Source organism: Xyrauchen texanus, chromosome 43 (assembly GCF_025860055.1).
Source record: "Xyrauchen texanus isolate HMW12.3.18 chromosome 43, RBS_HiC_50CHRs, whole genome shotgun sequence".
In the NCBI taxonomy this organism is placed as follows: domain Eukaryota; kingdom Metazoa; phylum Chordata; class Actinopteri; order Cypriniformes; family Catostomidae; genus Xyrauchen; species Xyrauchen texanus.
This window is the reverse complement of record NC_068318.1, coordinates 31163295-31189567: the sequence shown is the minus strand read 5'-3', so window position 1 is coordinate 31189567 and position 26273 is coordinate 31163295. Positions and strand designations below refer to the sequence as shown.

The 26273-nt window shown below is 39.2% G+C and overlaps 2 protein-coding genes across 2 annotated transcripts; both read right to left on the bottom strand.

Annotated features, from left to right (window-relative positions):
• Positions 1-602: 602 nt before the first annotated feature.
• Positions 603-6377, bottom strand: LOC127635601 (chronophin-like). Its single transcript, XM_052115742.1, has 2 exons — positions 5591-6377; positions 603-4000 (listed from the first exon to the last, which is right to left on the bottom strand). Exons 1-2 carry the CDS (start codon positions 6195-6197, stop codon positions 3675-3677), a joined length of 933 nt encoding a protein of 310 aa, XP_051971702.1. The 5' UTR covers positions 6198-6377; the 3' UTR covers positions 603-3674.
• Positions 6378-11719: 5342 nt separating this feature from the next.
• On the bottom strand, positions 11720-25489 carry LOC127635584 (mesoderm induction early response protein 3-like). Its single transcript, XM_052115719.1, has 13 exons — positions 25445-25489; positions 22618-22642; positions 22304-22449; positions 21676-21810; positions 20856-20976; positions 20234-20307; positions 19905-19974; positions 19663-19808; positions 17649-17730; positions 17461-17555; positions 17222-17349; positions 16829-16974; positions 11720-15616 (listed from the first exon to the last, which is right to left on the bottom strand). The coding sequence occupies exons 1-13, from the start codon at positions 25451-25453 to the stop codon at positions 15168-15170; spliced, it is 1626 nt and encodes a 541-aa protein (XP_051971679.1). The 5' UTR covers positions 25454-25489; the 3' UTR covers positions 11720-15167.
• Positions 25490-26273: the final 784 nt, after the last annotated feature.

Sequence of the window (26273 nt, the reverse complement as noted above, 5' to 3'; positions counted from 1 at the left end):
ATCTCCTGCAAATGGTGAAGAAGTATCATGTCCAGACCGCTCAAGGAGACTGTGATATTGATGCCCTGGTGTGAGTTATTATTTACATTTTGGGCTTTTGTTTTTGAATGAAATGCAAAAACTCATTTCAGATTGTATATGAAAAACAGGAGACTTTGTGCAGATCCCAGGCTGAAGAGAATCCGTTCGAAAATTAAAAAGGTGAAACTGACCTATGAACAGTAGTAACATTTAAATGTGATGACCCTTTTGCAACGTTGATATTCTACATCCTCGGTTTTATTCAATGCACTGTCACATGTACTCTTAAACACTCGTTTAACTTGTCTGATTGACTTGTTGTAACAACACAAATAATATTAAACGCATTGGAAAAATATGTTTATAGCAAACGCCGACCACACAACATGGAGCACAATATAAAGCATTCATATATGCAAAGCCCTAACATTGTATTTTGTCTCTACTAATGGTTAGGGTTAGATTTGGGTTTTGGATGCTGGGTAGATTAAATAAAATAAGCATTTCTCTTCACAGTTTAATACTCAGTACATCTGAAAACAATGTTCTTTACAACCTCTCCTGGATATAAATGGATGTCACACTTGTTTATATGCATCTGAAACACTTACCTCTTTAGCCACTGGGGGCAGTGTTTTCAAATTCAGTCAACGTATACCGATTTCTGCTTAAGTAAAATCAGCACACACTTGCCGATTTCTATGTGAAGCGCTTTTTAGAACATTATAAGCTTCACATTTCTGTCTTTAAACCCTCAAAATAATTGTTTTCTTTTCATTTTGTTTTCTTTTTAAAGGATGGACAAATCAAAATGATTCCTTTATTGTTCTCTACATTATGCCACAAATGACTGTCGACTGATTTGTAACTGGAACCCGGAATATTCCTTTAAAAAAACTAAAGTTGTTTTAAAAAAAAATTCTATTAACTTGAGCAGACAGTGATGAAACACACAAGATACAAAGCATTTTTTTAAAAGTGAATTTACACCACATACAGTATACATTATATGCATTTACAGAGATTTGCCATCCTCTCAAATCAATATTATGATCTTTCAGAAGATGTTTCAGGGATAACACAATATCTAAAGATAATAAACAAAGATTAATGACACATCACTCAGGATCCTAGTAAACAAATTATGCGTTAGATTGCATTTAATCTGCATGGATGTCTGGCAAAATCATAAACCGATCTGAAATAATAATCTCTCAAATACATTAACTACTTAGCTCACTTTTGTTTATAAAGGCAGTTAAAAACCCAATCAACAAACAAGTGAATATCAGTGAATACGTTTTTTGGAAAATATATGAATGCCATATCCAAGTCAAGCACACTGAAGTACATTTTAATTCATAAATAAATACAAATTGGCACCAAAACAGACCATTCCTACAACTGAATTAGACAGTCACGGCATTGGTTCACCCCTACTAATAATACCACTCTAGTCTTTCCCATTACTAAGTACAAATTTAAATTGACACAGTGCATTATGACTGGACACAGTTAATATCAGATTCACAAAACCAGCAGACAGAAACCGTCATCCATGTCATTGTGACAAACACGTGAGAAGCCATGGTGATGCTAAAATTCACCGCGCCTGGAACAAAATATTTATGGGGGGGGGGGGCAAATTCTGTCACCATTTACAAACCCTCATGTTGTTCCAAACCTGTCTGACTTTCTTGGAACACAAAAGCTCAATTTGTTACACGAAGTTGATCATGTGACGTAACCAAAATGACAACAAAGTATCACAATAGTCCAAACGTGTGCACAATATTTCAAGCGTGCTTAAGCCAAACAACAGCTTTGTGTGAGTGACTTGGAATGTAGCAAAAAAATTTATATCATCAGGGCCACCGCTGGCCAAATTGATGCCCTACGCAGAGTTCCAGGTGGAAGGGGAGGGTTCACGTGATATGAGCGCGAAGCAAACATCTGAGCAAACTGCTTTCGGGTCCTTGAATAACGTATAACGTGCGAGTAAGGGCCGGTAGATTTTCTGATGCCCCCCTAGGGAGTTGGTGCCCTACGCAGACTGCATAGTCTGCTTCTAGGGAGCGGCATATCCACATTCACTTTCATTAGATGCAAAAGAGCGGCCAGCACATTCTTCAAAATGTACCTTTGTGTGCTCTCAAAAAAACATTAACTTTCAATCACGGGCTGTGTCTCGTTTGCATGCTAGGTAGGAAGCGTCCTTTGAAGGCTGCAGTATACAGAGTGTCCTCCTTTAAACAAACCTCGTTTAAACGAGACGGCCTTCGTAGGGCAGAACGGAAATGGAACGTAACATGGTTGCTATGACAGCACGCCACTCTTTAACAAGCACAAGCGCTTTGAGTGAGAAGGGAACAAAGTCCCTTGGGAAGGGAATGTACGAGGTAACATTTAGGAGAGTTATAATGATGTAATACTTTTAGTCTAATACTTTATTTTAATTATATATTAATATACATATTATATACTCTGCACCCATCTACTGAGGTACTACTTGTGGGTTGGGAGTCCCCATGAAGGATACACCTCATGCATCCTCCGAATGCCCGTGAAAGAAGGTCGCATTTGAAGGCTGCATTCGAAGTGTCCTACTCGCTTTTCTGAAACGAGACAGCCTCGTTGACGAATGCGGCCACAGATGTGACCTCCGGAGGATGCATCCTTCCAGACGAGACACAGCCATTGGCATTGGTGCCACATGTTTGAAATTAGTTTTATTAAATTAAAATACCATGTTCTTTCCACTTAAATACTTCAAGTACAGGGAACCTAATTGAATTGAAATAAACCCAACCAAATTTAACATGTCAAAGTACCTCAAATGAAACACTTTGTATGATGTGCCAGCTATGTTAGCATGCTAAACACATGCTGGTGGGAAGCACTACAGAGTGCAATTTGGTCACTATGCTATGGTTAGCACAGCAATAGCTCAATGGATAAAGCGATATCTATAATACTCCAAATGTACTGGTCCTCAAACTAGGCTCAAGCTCCATGATGGTACCCACCAAAACTACAACATAACAAAACATTAAACACTACCAAGACTCTCTCCCCTTTATTTTCCTCTTGCGCAAAAGACACATGAAATAACACGTTTTACTCTCCAAGTCGAGTCCAATGCTGGAAACTAGAAATCCTCTGCCCTGTGTCAGTTAACAATATTCCTGTTGTCCCAAAGCACACAGATAAGACACTTTTTTTGTTGATGTTCCATTGGTTGCATGAAGTTTCTGAATAAATGGTCTGCACTTTTTAACCTTAGAGGTTTCCAAAGCGCTTTACACTGTCCCAATTCACCCAATCACACACCAATGGCGGCAGAGCTGCCATGCAAGGTGCTAGCCTGCCATTGGGAGCAACTTGGGGTTCAGTGTCTTGCCCAAGGACACTTCGGCATGTGGAGTCATGTGGGCCGGGAATCGAACCACCAACCCTGCAATTAGCGGCCGACTCGCTCTACCAACTGAGCCATAGCCGCACAGTTAAAGTAAATTTTTCGAGTGTGGTAAATGATGACAGAATTTCGATTTTTGAATTATTCCTTTAAAACACAGCATTGGGATTGGAACTGGAAATACAGCAATGAACGTCTGTTTGTGTTTCAGGTTGAACTGTGAGCAGAGAACCGAAGACTATTCCTCCAAAGCGGGCAGGAAATCTGCGATGGATTCCACCACGTAATCCGGTACACAGTCTTTCTGCTCCGGCGACTCGCTGTCTTTATATTTCTGTGCTTCCTCCAGGGTTGAGACACCCGTGAGGGTGAGCATGGTGGAAAGACCACAGTTGCTGCCAAAGAGGATGTCCGTCTCTAAACGGTCGCCGACCATCAGCGAGCGATCGGGGTCGAGGTCGAACTGACTCGCTATGCACTCAAACATGAAACGGCTGGGCTTCCCGATCACCGTCGCCTTCCGGTTACTGGCGGTTTCCAAAGCTGCGGTGAGACTCCCAGAACCTGCGAATGTCAAATTCAGACCACAAAGAAGTCAGTTTGCTCCTGAAACATGCTCTGCCTTTAACAGAGCCACTGTGGTGTAGTGTTGCTCATTGTAAATTGAAAGAGAGCCCAACGAATACATTATAAACCAAACAGCACCTTGTTTTATATATATATAAACCTTGTTTTCGTTTGAAAACGCATCTTTTTCTCTGCGTTTTGGCCTTCCGTCCACACGGAGACGGCGTTTTTGTCTGCGAAAACAGCTTTTTGAAAACGCTCTAAAGTGGATACATTTGAAAACGCCGTTTTGGCGTTGTAGTGTGGACTTTGGAAAACGATGATGCATTTTTAGTCATGTGATCTATTCAACCAAAACAATCAAGATGGTGTCCGGTGTTGTAGCGGCGCTGTTGTACTTGATACTCACTTTGATAGCGTTGTTAAAAAATAAATGTCACTTTGTACAACCATCACATTGCGTTCCTTCAAAGGTGAAGGGAAGTTTACTCGGAATTGGTGTCCGGCGACGGAACACGAGGACATTTGCGTTACAGACCGTACATGCAGTGGGGACTGTCCGCATGCGCAGTGACACGATTTAGGTGTTTTCATACGTTTCAGTGTGGACGAGCAACTTTTGGAAAACGTTAGAGTGGATGGAGAGTGTTTTGAAACGAAACACTGTTTTCAAATGTAGACGTAGCCTTAGTTTCTCCTGTAAAAATTGCTTCAAGCTTTTAAAGGAAATATTCAAGAGCCAGTTATTAAATATAGAACAGGGAAAATTGTCCCCATTACCTATAGGGGGCCCCAGGGGCGTACTGGCCATTGGTAGAACAGTGACTTTTCATGATGGGCCAGCAGCGAAATGGGGCCGAAGGGGACAGCAATATTTAGAAAAGAACAGCGACCTTTCCAGTCCACTCCAGGGGGGCCCTAATTTGTGACTCAAATATATTCAGGCCTTATTTAGTTAGTTTGTGTAACAAATGCAACAGTGATGGTATTCTCTGAAAAATTCAGATTATAATCTTTCAAACGATACCTCACATGCCTGACGGGGACTTTAACGTTTTAAGTGTAAACTTTAAAAAACGTTTTCCGCGATATAGCGCCCCCCTGTGGACCCGCCGGCGTGCACACAATCGCATTGACAATTTATAATCAATGAGTAATGCAGAATTAATTTTCATTATCAATCTACGATCTGTAAACATTGCTTTAAAAATCAATGAACTCTGCATTATAAATCTAGCATCAATTAACATTAATAATGCTGTTGATAATGCAAACTATGGTAAATAAACATTGCATTATCATTTACATTGCCAATGCATCATCAATAATCATTACATTACACAATTGTATAATTAATACATCATCAGAAACTACTGTATTTTCAATTGCATTACCAATCTATCATCGTTGAATGCTTTATCAATACATTATAGATATACATTGCATTAATACACATCGATAATACAGATGAAAAAAAGTCATTATTACCAACTATTAATTGCATCTTCTACAGTGTAATTAGATTACTGTACTATCCTCAATGACTAGCTTATAGACTGTATTGAAGTAATGCAATGTCAAACCTACCTGGAGTGACTCTGCCTCCTCTCAGTGGGTGCCAAGGGTCGGGGTCAGTGGCCAGAAACAGGCACTCAGAGTTTCTCAGATAGCAGCAGGCTTTGGCTAGTTTCATGAAGGTAAAATTCTCATCGTACCCCACCAACACAGCTTTCACATCCGGATCCAGGGGGCAGTTATAGATGCTGGTTCCCGGCTCCTCCTCTCCATTCTCCTCCACGACGGACACCCCAGCGTCCTGGAGCTCCTTCATCACCCCGCTACACCCGATCACATACACCTTCCCCTGCAGCCGGGCAACATCCCGCAGGTACGCGGCGGAGCAGTACGCCGAGCTGAAGATCTCCTCCTCGGCCACATCCGTGAAGCCCAGTCGGCTGAACTTCTGCACGTAGTTCTCCCGGGGCCTGGTGCAGTTATTAGTGACGAAGAACACCCGTTTGCCTCGTTGCTTGAGCAGACTCACCACCTCCGGAGCTCCGGTCACGGCCGTCTCGCCGTTCCAGATGACGCCGTCGCAATCGAACAGCACGTTGTGCTTCGCGTCCAGCAGGTCCCGGATCTGAGCGCCGAGGAGCGTCACGCAGCCCCTACCGCCACCCACCGCGCCTGCCATTCTGCTGGCTCGAGATCCTATGGTTGTAAGCGACAAATTACGTGCGTTTAAATGAAATGCGCGAATAATCCTGTCCGCGGCACCTGTGATGTGTACAGCTCGTTAAAGATTAGTGGAATAAACGCAGAATCAAACGCAACGCAGTACAGCGTTTCACCAGCTCGTCCATATCTGCTGCTGCAAAACATCGGTGCAGGCGCGACCAATCACATTCTAGTATTGCAGAATTGACACGCCTCTTCCTCCGTGTCATCCAATCAGAAAACGATGCAACCGTTTCTCACCGGGATCGTTTATTGTTGCAACATTTTGCTGTATAATATGTAGTTGGCTAACAATAATTAATAGAAATTTTAGATTAAAGGAATATTCCGTGTTTAAAAACAAATTAAGTTCATTTGTCAGAATATGTGGCATAATGTTGATAATGAGAAAAATTCAATTTGACTTAAAAAATATATATATATATATATATATATATATATATATATATATATAAAAGCAGCAAAAAAATCTGTGTTTCAGTCACAGTTCAATCCATAAACATTATACTTTTGAAACAGTGAGTATTTTAGACACAAGACGTAAGTAAAATATGTGTTAAGACAATTTGAATAATAAATAATACATGAGTTTTAATGGAAGAATTAATGTAAGTGCTTTTATAAAATTATAAGCTTCACATTTCTACCTTTTAAACCCTCCAAAAATTGGTCCCATTGACTTCCATTGTAAGTGCCTCACACACAAAAAAAATGACTTTACATGCCAGTGGAAAGAAAAGATAACTTTGAAAACATTTATTATTTTTCATTGCTTTCTTATTTATAATATCCATAATAAAAAGGTTACAAATATACATTATGTATACACAAATGAGCCAAAAGCAAAGTCTTGGTATACTTTAGCCTCTTATTTAGTGTGCCCATCTCCCCTGCCAGAGACCCCGGTTCGAATCTCGCTCGGGGGTCGAGTCGAGCAGGAACGGTTACAGTGGTGCCGTGACCCAGATGGGAGTGAGGTTTAGGGGGGTTAGTGTAACTGTAGCCAGCTGGAAAGTAGCTGTGCAGTGTATAACCTCATTCCCCTGGCCTCAAGAGGCACACTAGCGACTGGCGCTAGAGGCTGTAGCATTTAGTTTCCTCGTTAGAGCGTGTGCCTCCCGTGCCAGAGATGCCAGTTTGATTCCAACTCTGAGCGGGTCGAGCAGGACCGGTTGCACTTACAATACCGAAACAAACCGTATCAAAACAGAATTAAATATCTAATAGAGTTTCTCAGTTTCAGTGTCATTAATCAAGTGTAAAATATTGCACGCTTAAGAAGGAGTATGTAAATAGCACTGTCACATGGTCCCTGTTACTTTTCTCAGCGCTGTTAAGGCTGGACCAATCACTATTTCTAGTGCTTGATAATTATTACGAATCAATTCAAGATTGATTCAAAAGAGAATTGATTCAAGTACAAATCTTTTAAATTATAAAGTTGGCAAATGTCTCCAATTAGACAAAAAGCATCCTGAAATTTGAGGAACACTGAGGATTCTGCTGTCTGAGCCATTAGGCGGAAATGTTGAGTCTGTTTGGAACATTATTGTGAAATTGAAATGAATTGGACATTGCCCTCTGTAAATCATTGTAAGATAAGATAAGACATACTTTTCTTTGTAACAGTGTGTTATAAAAAAAGCGAATGGCAGGAAAGAGGATGACATCTAGCCTTTCGAATAAAAAAAACGTGATAAATTAATTGTTATACAAATCAATATTAAACCGTAAGTTTACTTTTTAACGTGTCTCCCAACCACTAGATGGAGGTAGTGCGCAGCAGCGTTGAGAAGTTCGAAATATTCTCACAGACAGTGGATTTAGAATCAACATCACTGATCTATATTATATATAGATTACCATGCGAATCGGCTCAACCAGAGTATTTTAAGACAAGTCAGTCCACTCGGTCTTCATCTTCGGAAGGCTCCCAGGCAGTCATTTTCTATGTAAACAAGCGGCATAAAGGACAGCTCCTATCTACTTAAAATGGGAATGACCGGAATCTCCGAAACAGTTGGTCAAGATTACGATCAAAGAACATATTTCAAATCAGCAGTCAAATCTAACAACACCGGTATCGTAAATTGTGCTTCTTTAGCTCGGATCACGCTAATAAACGCTATTTTTCAAGCCGTTTCAGCTCATGCGCATGCGCGTCCTCCGGCGTTAGGCGATATATGCATCTAAATGGTGATTGGCTGTTTTACATGTAAGGCGGGACTTCCTTTTCTACCTGTGTTTTAAATCCAATACCAGTGGTCCGTCTCGGGCTCCGGCTCATCTGAGTCATTAAAAAGATTACATATATTGGCTGTGGATAAAAGCGTCTACCAAATGAATAATTAGTAAAATGAATAATAGCTTATTAAGAAACACTTTATTATTATCTAGTATACTGCATAATGTAGCAGCAAAATTAACAGTAATTCCAGTATAAGTCATCAGTAGAAAAGTAGCGTTATTTTATTTTTTTTTGCGAAATTTGTTCAGCTTGTATCTGGACTTTAAAGGATTCAGATCTCTTTTTTTTTGTTCAATTTAGTTGTAAGATATCAGTTCACTTTTCATTCACACAGTTCTTTTTTTGGAACCCATGCAACTTAAATATTATTAAAATTTGTAAACAAATAATAATATATTATAATAGTAATATGTAGTAATATATTCCAATCGTGCACCTTTAACTTTTAAACCCTCACGCTTTTAATTTGACATTCTGAACTCTACAGGAAGTTCTGTATGTGTCAAAAGTTCACAGTAGTTTAATTTGCTTCTTATTCAAATTCTGGTAAAATGCTCCTGCGATGCTGAGCATCCTCCGAACTATTGAGCATCTACATCTGATGTATTGTTCGTGAGTAGCGCTCAAATATTGCGCACCACGTGAAAGCTAAAAATAGCCGCGTGTGTGTGTCAACAGAGCAGCGCCATTCACTGACGTGCTGGAGCTGCGTGTGCATTTTACATATTTACTTATTAAACAGCCTTTTGTGATTCACAGAGCTTATCGCACGTTTTCTTGTGTCTTTGCATAAAATGCACAAGTCATATGAACTACTTTAATTGTGTTTTAATGGTTCTTTTATGTCATTTTTTGGAGCTTGACAGTAACGAACGTGACTAACACTATAGTATCGGATTTGGGTTGGGCTCGTCGGAACGATACATGATACATCTAAAAGCTTCAGTATCGAGGGACAGATCCCTTCAGTGACTGTTCTTGGCTCACTCCTTGTCCTGCAAATCCCCTCGCAGTGGGACAATATGCCAACAACTGCTCCAATGACAAGCAGCGTAGATCAGTTATAGGTTCAGTGTTCCCACGCTCATGGAAAACCTGGAAATGTCATGTTCGGTCTGAGTCAAAATGATATATCCTTATGCAGTAATCACAAATGACTGGAAAAGTCGTGGAAATTAATTGGTCAGAATGTGTGGGAACACTGTAAGATCATAAAACTGTTTGCTATTCACAATACTTGATTGTACATAGAAAGTTGGATATATTTCAAAAATATGACTTGCTATCCACAGAAAAAGCTGCTAATGTTTGCTATCAAGAGTTTGATGTACTGGTTGGGTTTCCTCTAGAGCTTTGTCAATACAGACCTGATGTACAAAGGTATATTTGTGTTGGGACGTCCAGACATCCTTTCAGGCTTTTGCGCTGTCACGGAGAGATATTAATGTTGGTGAAGAATTGTTCTCTAACTTCTATACAATTGTGCATTTAACCCTCCTATGGTATTCGATCATTTTGACACTTCCTCCATTTGTCATCTGAACAAAAAAGGTAAAAAATAAAATGAAGTGGTCGTTAAAAACAAAGCGACACCTTTGGTATTGGTGGGCAAAATTGACCGACCATTGAAAATGAATGTGACGGACCAAAAAACTGAGAAATATATGTATTTTTTTTTTATCTGTCAAATAGTCAATAAATCAGCCACAATTAAGAAGAAAAAAAACAGACAGAAATTACAGGGTGAGACTAAAACATCCTTAGTCCAAAATACACATACACCCACACACACACACACAAACCCACACCCTCCCAAACCCACACCCTCCCAAACACACACAAACACCCTTCCAAACACACCCTCCCACCAACACCCACCCTCCCACACACACACACACCCTCCCACACAAACACACACCCTCCCAAACACACACAAACCCCCACCCACCCACACACAAACACACACCCTCCCAAACACACCCTCCCACCACACACCCACCCTCCCACACACACACCACCCACCCACACACACACACACCCTCCCACACAAACACACACCCTCCCAAACACACACAAACCCCCACCCACCCACACACAAACACACACCCTCCCAAACACACACCACACCCTCCCAAACACACAAAAACACACACCCTCCCACACAAACACCCACCCCCACACACACACACCATCCCAAACACACACACACCAACACACACCCACACCCTCCCAAACACACACCCACCCTCCCACACAAACACACCCACCCACACACACACAAACACCCACACAAAAACACCCACACACACCCTCCCACACAAACACCCACCCACACTCAAACACCATCCCAAACACACACAAACACCCACACCAACACACACCCACACCCTCTCAAACCCACACACACACGCACCCTCCCACACAAACACACCCACCCACACTCAAACACCATCCCAAACACACACACACACACCCTCACCACACACACACCCACACCACTCTCAAACACACACACACACCCTCTCAAACCCACACAAACACACACCCTCCCAAACACACACAAACCCCCACACACACACACACAAACACCCCCCCCCCCAAAAAAAAAAAGTTACACTTCTAAACCTTCCGGTCAAAAATGACCGTGAATACTAAAGGAAGGTGCCATTTTTGAATACCATAGGAGGGTTAAACAGATTTGAATAAAAAAACAAAATTGGTTTGTGTGTTACTTATTCTTTAAGGGCTTAAATACGAGGTCTTGAAACATTCAGTTTATATAGTTTTACCACACAAGCCAAAGTGACTCCCAGCGGGTAATGATGGCAGTGTTATGACTCATTATTTTCATGAAGGAATATCCAGGACAAGTTTCACCGCATAATCAAAATACAGTATATTGCATAAAGAAAATAAACCTAATTTTAAGATAAATAATTAATACATTTTCAAACACAAATTCAGTACAACAAACACTGCCATGGCATATTCTTGCAATTGCAGTAATAATAATGATGTATAATATATATATATATATATAATCTTAGTGGTCCTAAGGGATTCGACACTATTGTGTACTGACATGCAAATAAAGGATAAATAAGAGTAGATAAATACAAACTCATTTAAAGTTAAATAACGTGTGTGTGTGTGTGTGTGTGTGTGTGTTTATAAACTTAGAAAGACAGTTATAATATTTTCCAGAACTTTATTCCTGGAATGGTTTGCCAGTACAACATAAAATAAAAACAAGAACAGTGTCTATGTACAAACATTAAGAATGATAAAACTTCCTTTCGAATATTAATTGCCGTTTGATTGTCTATTTAACTCTATTATTTTATTACACAAAGATATTCTCCCCCAGAAGCATAAAAGTCAAATAAAACCCATAGTATAAAACTTTCCGAAGCTATGGGAAGGTTCCCGAATGTACAGTTTTCCCCCCTGGAAGCCGAAGACCATTACTACGATACAATTTCTATATTTTAAACTAGAACTCTTATTTATACAAACTTTGGACAAACTGGACCAACACGATTTCCTAAAACTCTTTTCAATCCTTGGAGGGACAGGAGAAATGAATTGCACAACCTACAGGAGTGAATTGGAGAATATTGTATTCAATATATTTAAACGTATAAATACACATCCTTCAAGTATGGAAAGAAACGAAAGAGGAGTTCTGGCTGCAGGTACAAGGAAACAATTTTACAGACATAGCACAAGCATCCTGGAAAACTCCCCAAACAGACCGCACATGGTCAGTGGACGTGTTTTCCAGGTAGACTCAACATGCACGTTCTTGAATGAGGATTAAGGCAACACTGCACATAACCGAAAAGCATTCTTGTCATCGAACGAGCTCAGGAAGTCCCTAAGATGCAATAATACTGTACATTCAGCTGATCCTTCTCTAGCGGGTCTCCGAAATGGACCGAAATGGTGTTAAAAGAGGGCACATCCTACTTTATTTCGCTCGAGTACAGAACGCTACACACTACGCCCCACTTGCAGTTGAGTGGATAAATAAATAAATAAATAACTCTCTTCTTAAGCAAATCTCTTACAAAGAAATACACCGGCCAAATAGTAAATAAACAAGGCATTCTTGTGGCACACAGACTCAAAAACACAGAATTTAAGTTTTTAAAGTTCAAGTCTGTCAAGGAAGAAATCACACGGGAAGGTACGTCGTCAGGTGTTTGTACATATTTACAAATTATTGCCATTTGAGAGTACGTAAATGTTCTCTGAAAGAAAAGTCATACTCGTGAGAGGGGGGAAATGAGCGCATGTTCACACGCTTTGCAAAAATGATCCATTTAATCATGGTGTAACCAATCCACATCGTCCACAGACAAACATTTAATGTACTTTGTGATTTTAGCTCATAGAAGCACTCCGATCGCTGTTGCCTGTTCAAATGCATAGATATTCTCGACTTTAAAAGCGAAGCTCGGGATGCCACAAAACCATCCGCTGCGGGACAACCAGGCAGTGAAAGCAGATAATGGAAAAAAAGGCAGATGAACAGAAATAATTTACAACTTTGCATAATCGTTTACTGAAGGAAACGGACATTAAAACTGCGGATAATTCTGTTCCCGATCGTGATTTAAGAAATCCCTGCAATTTATTTGAACTGTTTGCAATCTTGAAATATCCAACAAATGATCTTGTACACATTCAAAAATAAACAAACTCAAAAACGACATGTGCCAATCATTTCACAACCATTAAAAAATAAAAATAAACCCTTACAGAGTTCGAATATGCTCTGTAAAGACCACACAGCAGTCCAATGGTCTTCATTGCAATAAAAACGTCCAACTAACAACTATTCGATAAAGCAAAAGTTACAAAAGGGACATTATAAGGAACTCTAATAAATATGCAAAGTAGAAAAATTAACATTTTTGTTGCAGTGTTTTTTTAATACCTCTGATTATGCTGAAAGATAATCATTAATTATTATAATTAAGGAATTGTCGGGTTCAACACAGGTTAAAATCAATCGACAGCATTTTTGGCATAATGTTGATTAACACCCAAAAATGTATATCAACTTGTTTGTCCTTTTTCTCCTCAATTTGGGATGCCCAATTCCCAATGTGCTCCAAGTCCTCATGGTGGTGTAGTGACTCGCCTCAATCTGGGTGGCGGAGGACGAATCTCAGTTGCCTCAGCGTCTGAGACCGTCAATCCGCGCATCTTATCACGTGGCTTGTTAAGCGTGTTGCCACGGAGATGTAGCACATGTGGAGGCCTCACGCTATTCTCCGCAGCATCCACGCAGAACTCGCCACATGCCCCACCGAGAGCGAGAACCACATTATAGCGACCACGAGGAGGTTACCCCATGTGACTCTACCCTCTCTAGCAACCGGGCCAATTTGGTTGCTTAGGCAACCTGGCTGGAGTCACTCAGCACACCCTGGGAACTCCAGGGGTGGTAGCCAGCATCTTTTACCACTGATCTACCCAGACCCTTCGTTCATCCTTTTGTTTAAAAACAGAAAAATGGAGATTCCAGTGAGGCACTTATGGCGCCAATTTTTGGAGGGTTTAAAAAGGCAGAAATGTGAAGCACTAGCATTAATTCTTCTTGTAAATCACACTTATTAATTGGGTCGTTTTAGGGTTTAGTATGACACCATTGCAACAAAGTTGTAAAATTTAATATAACCTTACACAAAAAGGTTAGCAATCGATTTTATCTCACTAAAATCATGCAAACAAACATATTGTTTACGCCTTGTTAAAATACTCTGTTTCATATGTATAGCCACGTTCATGGATTGGCCCCATTCACTTCCATTGTAAGTGCCTTGATTTTTTAAAGAAGAGGAGGGACGATTTTTGGTGGTAATCAACATTATGGCGAATCAAATGCTGACGTCTGAGCTTCACTTGTATTGAACCCGGAATATTCCTTTAAGAGCCTTTATTTATACATGTTTCCAATAAACACCGTAATGTTCCACAAATTGCTTTAAACTGTTCATTGGTTTGTTTGCAGTCTTCTTATGCAATAGCACAAAATCTCCCATTTACTGCAGAACCAACTGGAATATATTTTGGTGAACTTTAACATTTCTAGGGTCATGATGTCCAACGACTATTAATCGTAAAAATAATAGGAGCTGCTTCTTCATGGTGCAAAAAATGGCTCGATCAAAAGTGGTATTAGAGTAAATGATGTTCATACGGTAGATGCCTAAAGCCCCGCATTAACCGCTACATGCGCCGAGGCCCAGGAACAAACACCTGTAAACACTGATAAGTACCACAGATGAGAGGCTGAATGTACGGCCAATCATCGTGGCTAAAAAACCCTTGCCGTCGGCCCGAAGGTGTGAGATACATCAGTTTGTGCAACAACTCCCATCACAAGTTTTCCACAGTATCCGGACGTTGACACGTTATGACACTTCCAAAATTTCAAGACTGGAAATGAATGGCTGTATTACCTCTTGAGAAATCAAGATTTAAGTCTGAACAATTAGACATCACTGATGTCATAGTTAAAAAAAGAATCCATAAAGAAATCTGTACACATATATATATATATACACACACACGCATATACAATCGTAAAACAAAAACAGACTTTTCAGTAAGCAGCTATGTACACGTTTGATTGCAGGAAGTCCCGTTTGGAGGCGCTACTTTTATTTAATCGGACTGCAACGCCGTGTGCTGATGTAGTGCGTGTGCGGCCATGTAGCTGCCGGCCTCGCTGGCCGATAAGCCACCAAAGTCAGTCACCGAAACAGCCATTTTGGCACTTGTGATGTGGTGCGTGTGGCTATCGAAATCCACGGCCATGTTTCTGTTGCCGACCGACACGTCGCTTATGAACGGTTCTGACAGACCCATCTTGAGCCGTTTGGCTGGGGGCCGTTCGCAGTCCTCACCGCACACGTTGATCTGGCCGAGGTCCGAGTGATAGAAGCCAGTTTCGAGCAGGTTGAGACAGTCGCCGTCTCTGTTGCTAGAATAGTTGAGGGGTTCCTCGTGGCTCAGTGGGCCGCGGTGCACTCCATCGAGGGGAGAGAAGTTATAGGAGTCCAGACAGCTCGCATCTGCTGGGTTACACACCGATGCCACAGTGCTCGTCAATGCTGTGTAAAGAAGGAAACAGTTAACCATCATTAGGGCTGCACAATTAATACAATAAATAATCTGAGAGCATGTTGTGTATTGTGTCATACTTCTAAGAGGGGCAATGCAACCGTTTGGCACACTAGCCTCCCTTGGATGGTCCCTACTTTGAACCTGCTAGGTCAAATTGACCCATTTTTTATCTCCAATTTCAAAAGCTTGTATTAAAGGCTTCGTTTGCTCCATCTCCCTACTTTTAGTCTTCGATCATTCCTCTAGGTGGCAGAAAACATAAACAAACATGTACATACACCTCCTATAACAATATACGGATCTGAAAGGCAGGGGGCGCCCCAAAGTGTTTTGTGACTCCGCCAAATTTTTTGGGAAGTGCCACACTTCCACCATGTTTTGTGGAATATCTCGGCCTCTGAATGGACTACAAACGTGATCTTGGTGTCACTTGAGCGCTAAGAACCTTAAACAACGATTTGTTTATAATACTTTTTTTTTTTTTGGCTGAACTGCATTTTTTTCCCGGACATTTGAGACATAACAGTGGATTATTTACACAGGCAAGCTGAAAGACAAGGATAAATTAGACACATTTTGTAGAAAATAGTCTTAAGTTTAGAGCTGATAAAGAGTATATGTGGCTACTTGTGACTAACAGAACAGTGACCGGAGCAGACATCTTTTTTTTTTTAAAGATGATTACATAAAGATGAACTATAGTTTGCATTTATTCTAAATTTTTCAAACAGGTGTTTATTTGCTTATTATATCTCATTTGAACAATTGAATCCTTCGTTTGCATTTGCATCTGCTGTTAATGTGTGTTTGTGTGCTTATGCATGTATGGATGGATTCAGTATGTGTGTATGTTTGTGTGTGCGTGCAATTATACATTATTACATTTTAAAGTTTTAGAACATTTTACAGCCTTCTCGTAAGTTTTTATATGAACTGACCCAGAGCTAAAGTACGTACATCTTGTAGCTTTGTTTAAAAATATATGACATTTAAAAATAATATTACATTGCCAGGTTCAGATCACCTCTGTGGAGGATATTATAAAGTTTTAGGCCAAAAACTAGTTCAAACGAGTCAAACTGACACGCTTTTGTGTGTTATTGACAAACACATAAACGAAAGGCTACGGTCAAAACAATGTAAACAGATACAAGACTGCTTGTGTCCAAAAACACTTTGTGGTTGGGTTGAGGACGTACTGGAGAGGTCACTGGCTGTGATTGAGTTGAGAATGTTGAGTTGTTGTTCGGTCGGAGGTTCTATCCTGCCGCTACTGCTGGAACACACCGATGCAGATCCATCGACCAAACCCTCAGCCTCATCCACTAACCGGTCCATTAGATCCCTGCAGAAATGCATATCGTTCATTTGATTTTTTTCCCAAAAGAAAAGCCCAGTTTATTCAAGTTAGCTTATTTTCAAGTTTGTGAAAAAGGCAAAATATAAATTGTACATACCTGTCATACTTGTTATATTTAACTTGCATTTTAATTTACGAGTAATTAATTACTCGTTTTGTGAGTTAGAGTACTCATCTACAGAATTACTCAAAAATGCCCATCCCTTGTCCGTATGAATGTTCGAGAACTTACGTAACACCAGGGTAACTGCTGAACTTCTTTTTTCCAAATCGGTTTTGCTGGACGAAAAAGTCAAATCGTTCCGACTTCTTCCACATGTAATAAAACGCAACACATTCGGCCACCGTCCTCGTGTTGACCTTAAAAAATAAAAACACACAAGATACCGTACAACTAAATAAGTACTTTAGGTGCAATTTGAGGCTGTTTAAGATATGCAAAGAAAAACCAATTTGTCGTTATCATCTTACTTTGTGTTTCTGGATGAGGTGGAAGTTCTTCTCATACAAAAGAAGAGCGTGCTCAAAATTTCGACATTCGTCTTCAGACCACGGGAGCATCTCATCTACAATAACAAAATGATTATTATTTATTTTAAACATTCATTATAGGGTTAAAAGGACTTTTGAAAACTACGACAACATAGAAATCCACATACCTTTTGAAGATTCTTCACCTCTGCGACACCGTTCAAGAGCTTCCCGGACATTGTAGTTACATTTCAAGAGCTCGTATAAGGCCTAGATGACAAAAACAACAGAAGTTTACTCAAGGATGGTCTTTGAAGATGAGGCTTGGGACACTGTGCATAAGGAATTGCTGATGTGCATCAGGGCTGTCAATTTTAAGACATTTTCATAATCTATTTGTTATGGAAAATAAAGACGAATGAATGGATTCATCATTAGCGTTGATACTGTAAAATGCACATGGAGGACTCCAAATAATATGTGCATGTAGAATATTGTTTAAATATTATTTTAATTTATATAATTAAATATTGGCATTTCCCTCTTGAAATATTCTTAGTTCAGTGTATTTAAAAAAATTGCATTTAGGCTGTGTTTAGTACAGATTTGTGAATTGTTTATTTAAATTACTAAGTATCACACTGGATTGTGTGATATTTTGGACCTTTGGATGTATTATTTGAAATCAAGTCAAATCATAGGGGGTATTTACACTTGGCCACATCAATGTGTCTCCGCCAAACGGATATAAATTCGATCTTGAATTCCCGTGCTTTGTGCAAATATAACAGAATTCACATATGTGTTTACGCTAATGCCAGGCAGCAAATTTAAAAGATGAGACTTATGGTGCGTTCACATACAACCCGAAGCGAGTGTTTTCTGCGAATAGATACGGTGTGGCACGAATGGAGTGAATGGCGCGACTCGAACGCGTAATTGCTTCATTTGCGTATCCGCGGGAGTTTCAACTTGAGCGAAAAATCCACATGACGCGTTGACGCGAAAGCCTATCAGCATTGAGATTGTCCGGATGTCACTGGCGTAGTAGCAGAAGAAATCTGGAAAAATGGATGAAAAAAAAAACCTGTTGTAGCGGTGTGTGGGCAACGGAATTACATGACACGTCATACATGTACAGAGACGAAAAAAAGACATCGCTTGGAGGAAAGTGAGCAAGGAAGTTGGACTACCTGGTAAGTTCTGATATTAGTACTTGATTCCAGCTATTGGTTGAACTTTACTATGAACCCGTAGAAGCCCCTCCCTCCCGTCCTTTTCCGGAAGAGAAGGGGGAATACTCACGGGTTTGCGTTACTTGCGCGACCGTGAGTTTAAACACACATTTATAATCCAGCGGTCAAACTCGCGCCAGCAATGCGAGGCGAAAATCTTATTCGCGTTGTATGTGAACGCACCATGATTATCTGATTCATGACTTTGCCCCACACACGTGTGTTTCTGTGTGTGCGTGCACTGTTCTTTTGCCCTCGGGGCTTGTCCTAGGTAACACACGTGTGTCATTGTCAGTGTTTAGTTTCAGTTACTTCAGCGATTTGCATTAAATAAATGCAGAAAAAAAAAAGTTCTCTCTCTCCTACAACTTGCATCCATATCTGAATTTGTTATTATTTATTGCACAACGCAAGTATACTTGATAACAGCCGCTGTTTCATGTTTTTCCCCCAAGCTGACTTTGTGCAATTTGATGCATGCATGCATACACACTTGACCGAGTATCGTATAGAATGCATCTCAAACCTTCTCCTCTTCTCTAACGCTGGTGAGATGTCGGTTTAATGTGCTTTCGTGCTCTCCCTGTGATCACTGACGTAATTGTAGATTGGGATGAAAAAAGCAGACCGGTAGATCAACAGTGCTTGTTGTCATGTACTTCTATAAACTATCACGACGTAAAACAATGTTCATTTATTGAGAAACACTCCAACACTAATTACATTGAGCCCACTTCATCTTTAGATGAAAGCGAAGGATGCACATCTGTGTGGATCTTCTGTGTTGCAGACGTGACATGCAGCGCGCAAGCATTGAATGACTGCATAGACAGCCGTATCAACATTTGCTGGCATGATAACTAAACGAATGTGTGCTGAAATGAATTAATCGAAGATCCATATGCTTAAACTATTAACAATTGATCTGTTAACATTAACATCCCTAATCAGCAAGGTAGATCTTTACCTGCTCATTGTCTTTGACTAGAGAACACTGTCTATCTGACTCCATCTTTCCGTCCACATTTAGTGCAGCGTCTTGCAAGAAGCGTTTGACTTTAGACTCTGGCAACATGTCTGGCTGCCACAGTAGCTGATCTTCCTCCTCATACACTGAACAACAAACACAATTAAAAGGCAGTTTAGAAAAGTCGTTTTTCTAACCAAAAGGACATTTTTATTCAATACTCAAAACATCTTGACACTCACCGTTCTCATGGTCATTATAACAGGCAAGCGCAGGGATTTCTGCTTGGTAGTCAGACCCCACCATGATTTCCTGTGAAAGCAAAACAAACAAAAGTGTCAATTTGTTTATCACAAATAAATACATGTTTTGTTTTTTTATGTGGTGCTTGTCCCCCCGGAACAATCTGGAGTTAAGTGCCTTGCTCAAGGACACAATGGTGGTGGCTGTGGGGCTTGAACCAGCAACCTTCTGATTACCAGATTACCAGTTATGTGCTTAGACCACTACACCACCACCACTCTAAGATCACGAGCATTTGACAGGACAGGGTATTTTCCATCTTCCTCACCTTTCGAGAGTCTTCAGGACTTAAACCGTCATCCTCTCCCTCTGATTCTTTGTCTCCATCGTAAACAGCTTTAGCTGGAAAAAAAACAGCAGCAATTTGAATGCTATGATATAATTAATTTATTGAACATTTATTCAAGAATTGAATGGCAAAGGGGGTCTGGGTAGCTCAGCGAGTATTGACGCTCACTATCACACATGGAGTCGTGAGTTTGAATCCAGGGTGTGCTGAGTGACTCCAGCCATGTCTCCTAAGCAACCAAATTGGCCCGGTTGCTAGGGAGGGTAGAGTCACATGGGGTAACCTCCTCGTGGTCGCTATAATGTGGTTCTCGGTGGGGTGTGAGGTGAGTTGTGCGTGGATGCCGCGGAGAATAGTGTGAAGCCTCCACATGTGCTACGTCTCCGTGGTAACGCGCTCAAACAAGCCACATGATAAGATGCGCGGATTGACGTCTCAGACGTGGAGGCAACTGGGATTCATCCTCAAGTTGAGGTGAGTCACTACGCCACCACGAAGACTTTGAGCGCATTGGGAATTGGGCGTTCCAAATTGGGTAGAAAAAAAATAATAATAATATTTGAATGGCAAACCTGAGTTACAAAAGCTTATAAAAGCTTACATCGAAGAGTTCTGGGGAAGAAATCGTTGGTTTCGTGCGACGTCACAGACGGTGTGAGGTCGTCAGCAGAAGACTGAGTCTCTTCATCATCTCCAGACAGCAGATCTTTAGCGATCTCCTCCTGTCATGTGACAACAAGTTGTTAAAAACGTCCAAGAATTGTTCAGTACTTTTTTGATGAGACAATGTTTCATTAATTAGCCAAAATAATTTGCACTGTTAATTACAAATAGGGCAATTTCATAAAAATGTCAACCACACTTGAAAAATCAAGTTATCCAAAACCCTTTTAAAATTGTTCATTTAGGCCTATATTTTACTATATTATAGTGCTATAATGGATTTTTTCAGGGTGCACCATTTCATAAGAAACATTTAAAACCAGCCATAATTTATGGTAACAAAAGAGTAGTCAAATGACTCTTCATTTGTACTTTGTCAACAATAATAATTTTCCAGAAAGACAATTATTTACCTTATATAGACACACACACACACACACACACACACGATCAGCCACAACATTAAAACCACCTGCCTAATATTGTGGCTACTTTAGACTGACATGTTTCAGATGTCTGGGCTCTATCTGCATATGTCTATGATTATACATACAAATGGTCTGATATACTGGTAATGAGTACTTTACAGCTTATGTTAAATTGCACAATTTCATTGCAAATGTCACGTCTGTAACACTGGTACTGCCCAAAACTTTTTGCAAGACACAGAATTTGAATGTCACTGCCTGTTAATCCATGCATAGTCATCTAAAGCAAAATAAACCTAAAAATCTATTGCTAAACTAGCAGTAACCTACTTTATCCAACGTCATGTCAGGCAGCTCATCCGTCTGCTCTACAGACGAACTGTCTGCACTCGAGCAACTGACTGCACCGTCTGCAGCTTCATATCTGTACAGCGCCAGCAGTTCCTCTAATGGCATGTTCCCCTCCTGTAAGAATGACATTCAGTTAAGATCATTCGGTTTGATTTTAACATTAAAATGGATAAAACTAAGGACACATAATATATCAGTGACAACATTGCTATGGTAAATTTGTCTGACTTTTTATATTGTAGAAATTTTTTTAATTCTAGATTGGAGCATTAAGCCCAAAGTACACTTCAGACAGACATGAATCTCCGCGGGGTCATGCACAACGAGTCACGTGGTAAGACGCGTGGCAAGTGATACTTAATAAAGTTCAGCACTATTTTACATTGATTGGAAAGTTTTCATTCATATTCGAAATTTGTAAAACTATCGGCCGATGAATCGTCTATCGGCCGACCTCTAGTCAAAACCAATGTGTACTTTGGGCTTTAGGGTGACCATGCACAATATAGAATTAATAATATTAGCCATCAGATCAGTAATTGGCCATATTTGTGCATCTCTAGGTGAAACCCATCAAGCAGATTGGCCAAAAAAAAATAAAGCAAACCTTCTCCAAATCAGCGATTTCGCAGCTCCCACTCGACACTCCTTCTCTCATCTCTTCCTCCTCTAAAGTACGCTCGTCATCATAATCGTGCACCAGCATGTCTGCCGTTGGGTCAAAATCGTGATCTTCCGATGACAAAGAGCCAACTGAAAATAATGCAATATTGGGCTAGTGAATAAAAGAGCAAAAATGATATATCCGCTAAAGCATGACTTTATCAGTTAGTCGTTTTAAAGAACAGCCATACGGCCCCATCGAAATGTTGTATTCATCAACAATTGGACATGATTAAAAACATGAGGAGGGTAAATTACCTGGGCTTGTACTTCCCAAGGAAGCCTGAAATTACAAAAGAAAAAAGTGAGATTTGTGAGGAATGTACAGCATTATGAAGACTTCTGGTTCATTTCCCTTACAAAAATGTACCATGGCAACCATTCAAAATTAGTTATGACATTTCATTTAAAAGGTGCAGGCAGATTTAACCCTTGCGCATCAATTTAAAAAAGTTACTCAGAGGTCCTTCGAGGACAAAAATGCCTGTGTAAAAAAAATATTATTAATATTATTTTCCACTTTCAATGAGTTAATCTTTTAACCTGCATCAATCCTGATCATATCTAATAAATATTCATTCATTTTCAGGATTTTAACCCTTTAAATGCCTGTTTGTTTACATAATGTCACTGTTGCTTTTTACTCAAACACACACATTTCAATATACACATACAAAACACACACTGACATCCATACCAACACACACACACACACACACACACACACACACACACACACACACACACACACACACACACACACATGTAAGCTTTATCATTTATTCAATTGGCCTGCAGTGCTCTATAATACAGCAAACAGAAAATAGGGAAAAAGCATGTATTTGCTCCATAGGCTAAACATGAGAAAAATGGCGCCATCTTGTGGAAAATATTAAATATTTAAATTTTGAAGCCAGGGATCCGAAATGAATACATAATATCATAGAATTCATGATTTTATGCTTTAATGGCACTGGGATCAAATATTGCAATGGGTTTCAATGGGGGACATTTTTGTCCTGAAGGCAACTATTTTGTGTGCACAGTGTATTATAGATGTATTATAGGAACTGAGGTTGAAATATCAAAAGTCCCCCAAAACACACACCTTTGGCAAAATGTATGCCATTGGCATTAACACAGTCGAAAGACAAAAATGTCGCGAAGGTCGCACAAGGGTTAAGAATTGTTGACATGCTTTTAATTGTAAACAAATTTGTAAAAAAAACGATTTAGCCTGTTTCACGTGTGCAAAGTAAAAAGCAAAACTTAATTAACAGTTCTATGTTAACTTGGTGTTGCACTGGTAGGCAAATATGCAACAAATCTTTTGTTATTTTACAAAAGTAAAAAAAGAAATATGACAATTTAAAATAAAACAATGAGGCCTTTAGTTTCTCTTGTACAAATTGCTTCAAGCTTTTAAAGGAATTATTCTAGAGCCAGAAATTATATAAAGAACAGGGTTAATTATTCCCATTACCTCTATTGGGCCCTATTTTGTGACGCAAATGTTTTCAGGCCTTATTTTGTTAGTTTGTGTAACAAATGCAACCGTGATTGTATTCTCTGAAAAATTCAGATTATAATCTTTCAAACGATACCTCACATGCCTGACGGGGACTTTAACGTTTTAAGTGTAAACTTAAAAAAACTTTTTTCAGGATATAGTCCCCTGTGGACCCGCCGGTGTGCACATTGCATTATCAATCTATCGTAAATTAACCTTGCGTTATCATTTGCATTGCCAATTTATAATCAATGAGTAATGCAGAATTAATTTGCATTATCAATCTACGATCTGTAAACATTGCTTTAAAAATCAATGAACTCTGCATTATAAATCTAGCATCAATTAACATTAATAATGCTGTTGATAATGCAAACTATGGTAAATAAACATTGCATTATCATTTGCATTGCCAATGCATCATCAATAATCATTACACAATTGCATAATTAATACATCATCAGAAACTACTGTATTTTCAATTGCATTACCAATCTATCATCGTTGAATGCTTTATCAATACATTATCGATATACATTGCATTACGAATCTCACATTAATACACATTTATAATACAGATGATAGTTGGGTAAATTACTAACTACTAATTACATCTACCACAGTGTAATTAGATTACTGTACTAATTAATGTCTGAAAAGTAATTGCAATACATATTACTAATTACTTTCTAGAACACAGATCAACCTTGATCAGATGACAAAAATACAAGGATGGACATGAAACTTCTTTAAATTCTTTCAAATAAACCATATAAAATCAAATAAATTATTCATGATTTGGCCAAAGAATTTAATGAGGCAGCATTAAATTAAAAAACATATATTTTAACATTAGACGTTCAATTTTGATTTTAAATTCACTATTGTTTCTTATAGAATTGTTCTATAGTCTATACAGTTTTTAACGCAATTACATTAGAAGTAACTGTAATTAAACTACTGAAAATTTAAGAGTAATCCCTTACTTTTTTTTTTCAATAATAAAAATTATTTACAGTAATAAAGTAATGCAGTACACCCAATACTGGTCACTATCAAGCAAATGAATAATAATAATAATAATAATAATAATAATAATAATAATAATAATAGCAGTCATTTAAAAATAAATGTCAGAACCTCCGATTTCCTTTTTTTTAAATAAAACATCAAAATGGTTTTAATGTAGTCACTTTATAGCGTCTATAAATGCGGTACTACAGACACGAAAAATCACCGCATTACTGTATGAAACCACATATGTATAAAATATAAATAAAATATTTAATATAAAACAGCACGGAATAAAACGAGCGGAACCGACGACGCGCGCTAGACGCTGATAGCGGTTCTGCCTCATCTGAGAACGCCGACTTCGACGCTAAAAGAGGCCCCGTCGACGTTTTAACCACCCATTTTGACAGCCAATACCATTCAAATCCGCACCAAACTGCCCTTTATCTAGAGATAAAATCCTGTAACATATAATCAGCCATAAAAATTACAAAATAATGCAAAGTGGTGAGAAAAAATAACGTCGAAAATACGACGCCTTCCCCCTACTTTCCAACTTACCTCCGACATCTTGGTACCTTTGGGCTACGAAACTGTCTTTGCGACGGAACCCGGATTGACGCTGTGAGCCAATGGTGTTTGATTATTTCTGCAAGTTCTCTCTGATTGGTTGACGCGTTTGACGCGCACTGCGAGCGGGATACGGGATTGGCTGTTACGAGAACGCTGATTGACGTCTACACACTGTATTTTACTGGACGTAATCACCTGAGAATTCATTAGGAAGAATTTTAAATGTTTACATTTTATATCATTTTTAAGTTATTTGAGATGGCCTTTTCATTGTCTTTAAAGCAAGTGTTTAAGGAAATAACTATTGCTTTCGTTATTTATTTATTTTTATTTTTTTGAAAAATGCAAAACACTCTACAGCTTCTGACATCACTCAGTTTGTAATCTAATCTAATATAATTATTAAAATATAAATAAATCTTTAGCTAACAGATCCTTCCGTAATGACCAAATAATGTATAATATTATTTTTGATGGTGATTACAAAGACCATCAAGTTCCTTAAGAATTCCTCAGTCAGTTGTATGTCAATTATTCTTTAAAAATTGGACATTTCTCTATATTATTATATCATGTTTCGTGTAACTAAGTCATATGTGTTGAGATCTCAGTAGAGCACATGGTGGCGCCAGTTACATGTAACAAACACGATTCCAAACTAATGCATCACATCAAGGCATAAAATTCAAACAAGTCTTAAAACCTGCTACTATTTAGAAATTATGCTGCATAATTACGTTATTAAACTTAATGAACCTTATTTAGCACTTTTAATCCAGTTTAATGTATTAACTGTAAATGGGCTTTTCTGAAAGTA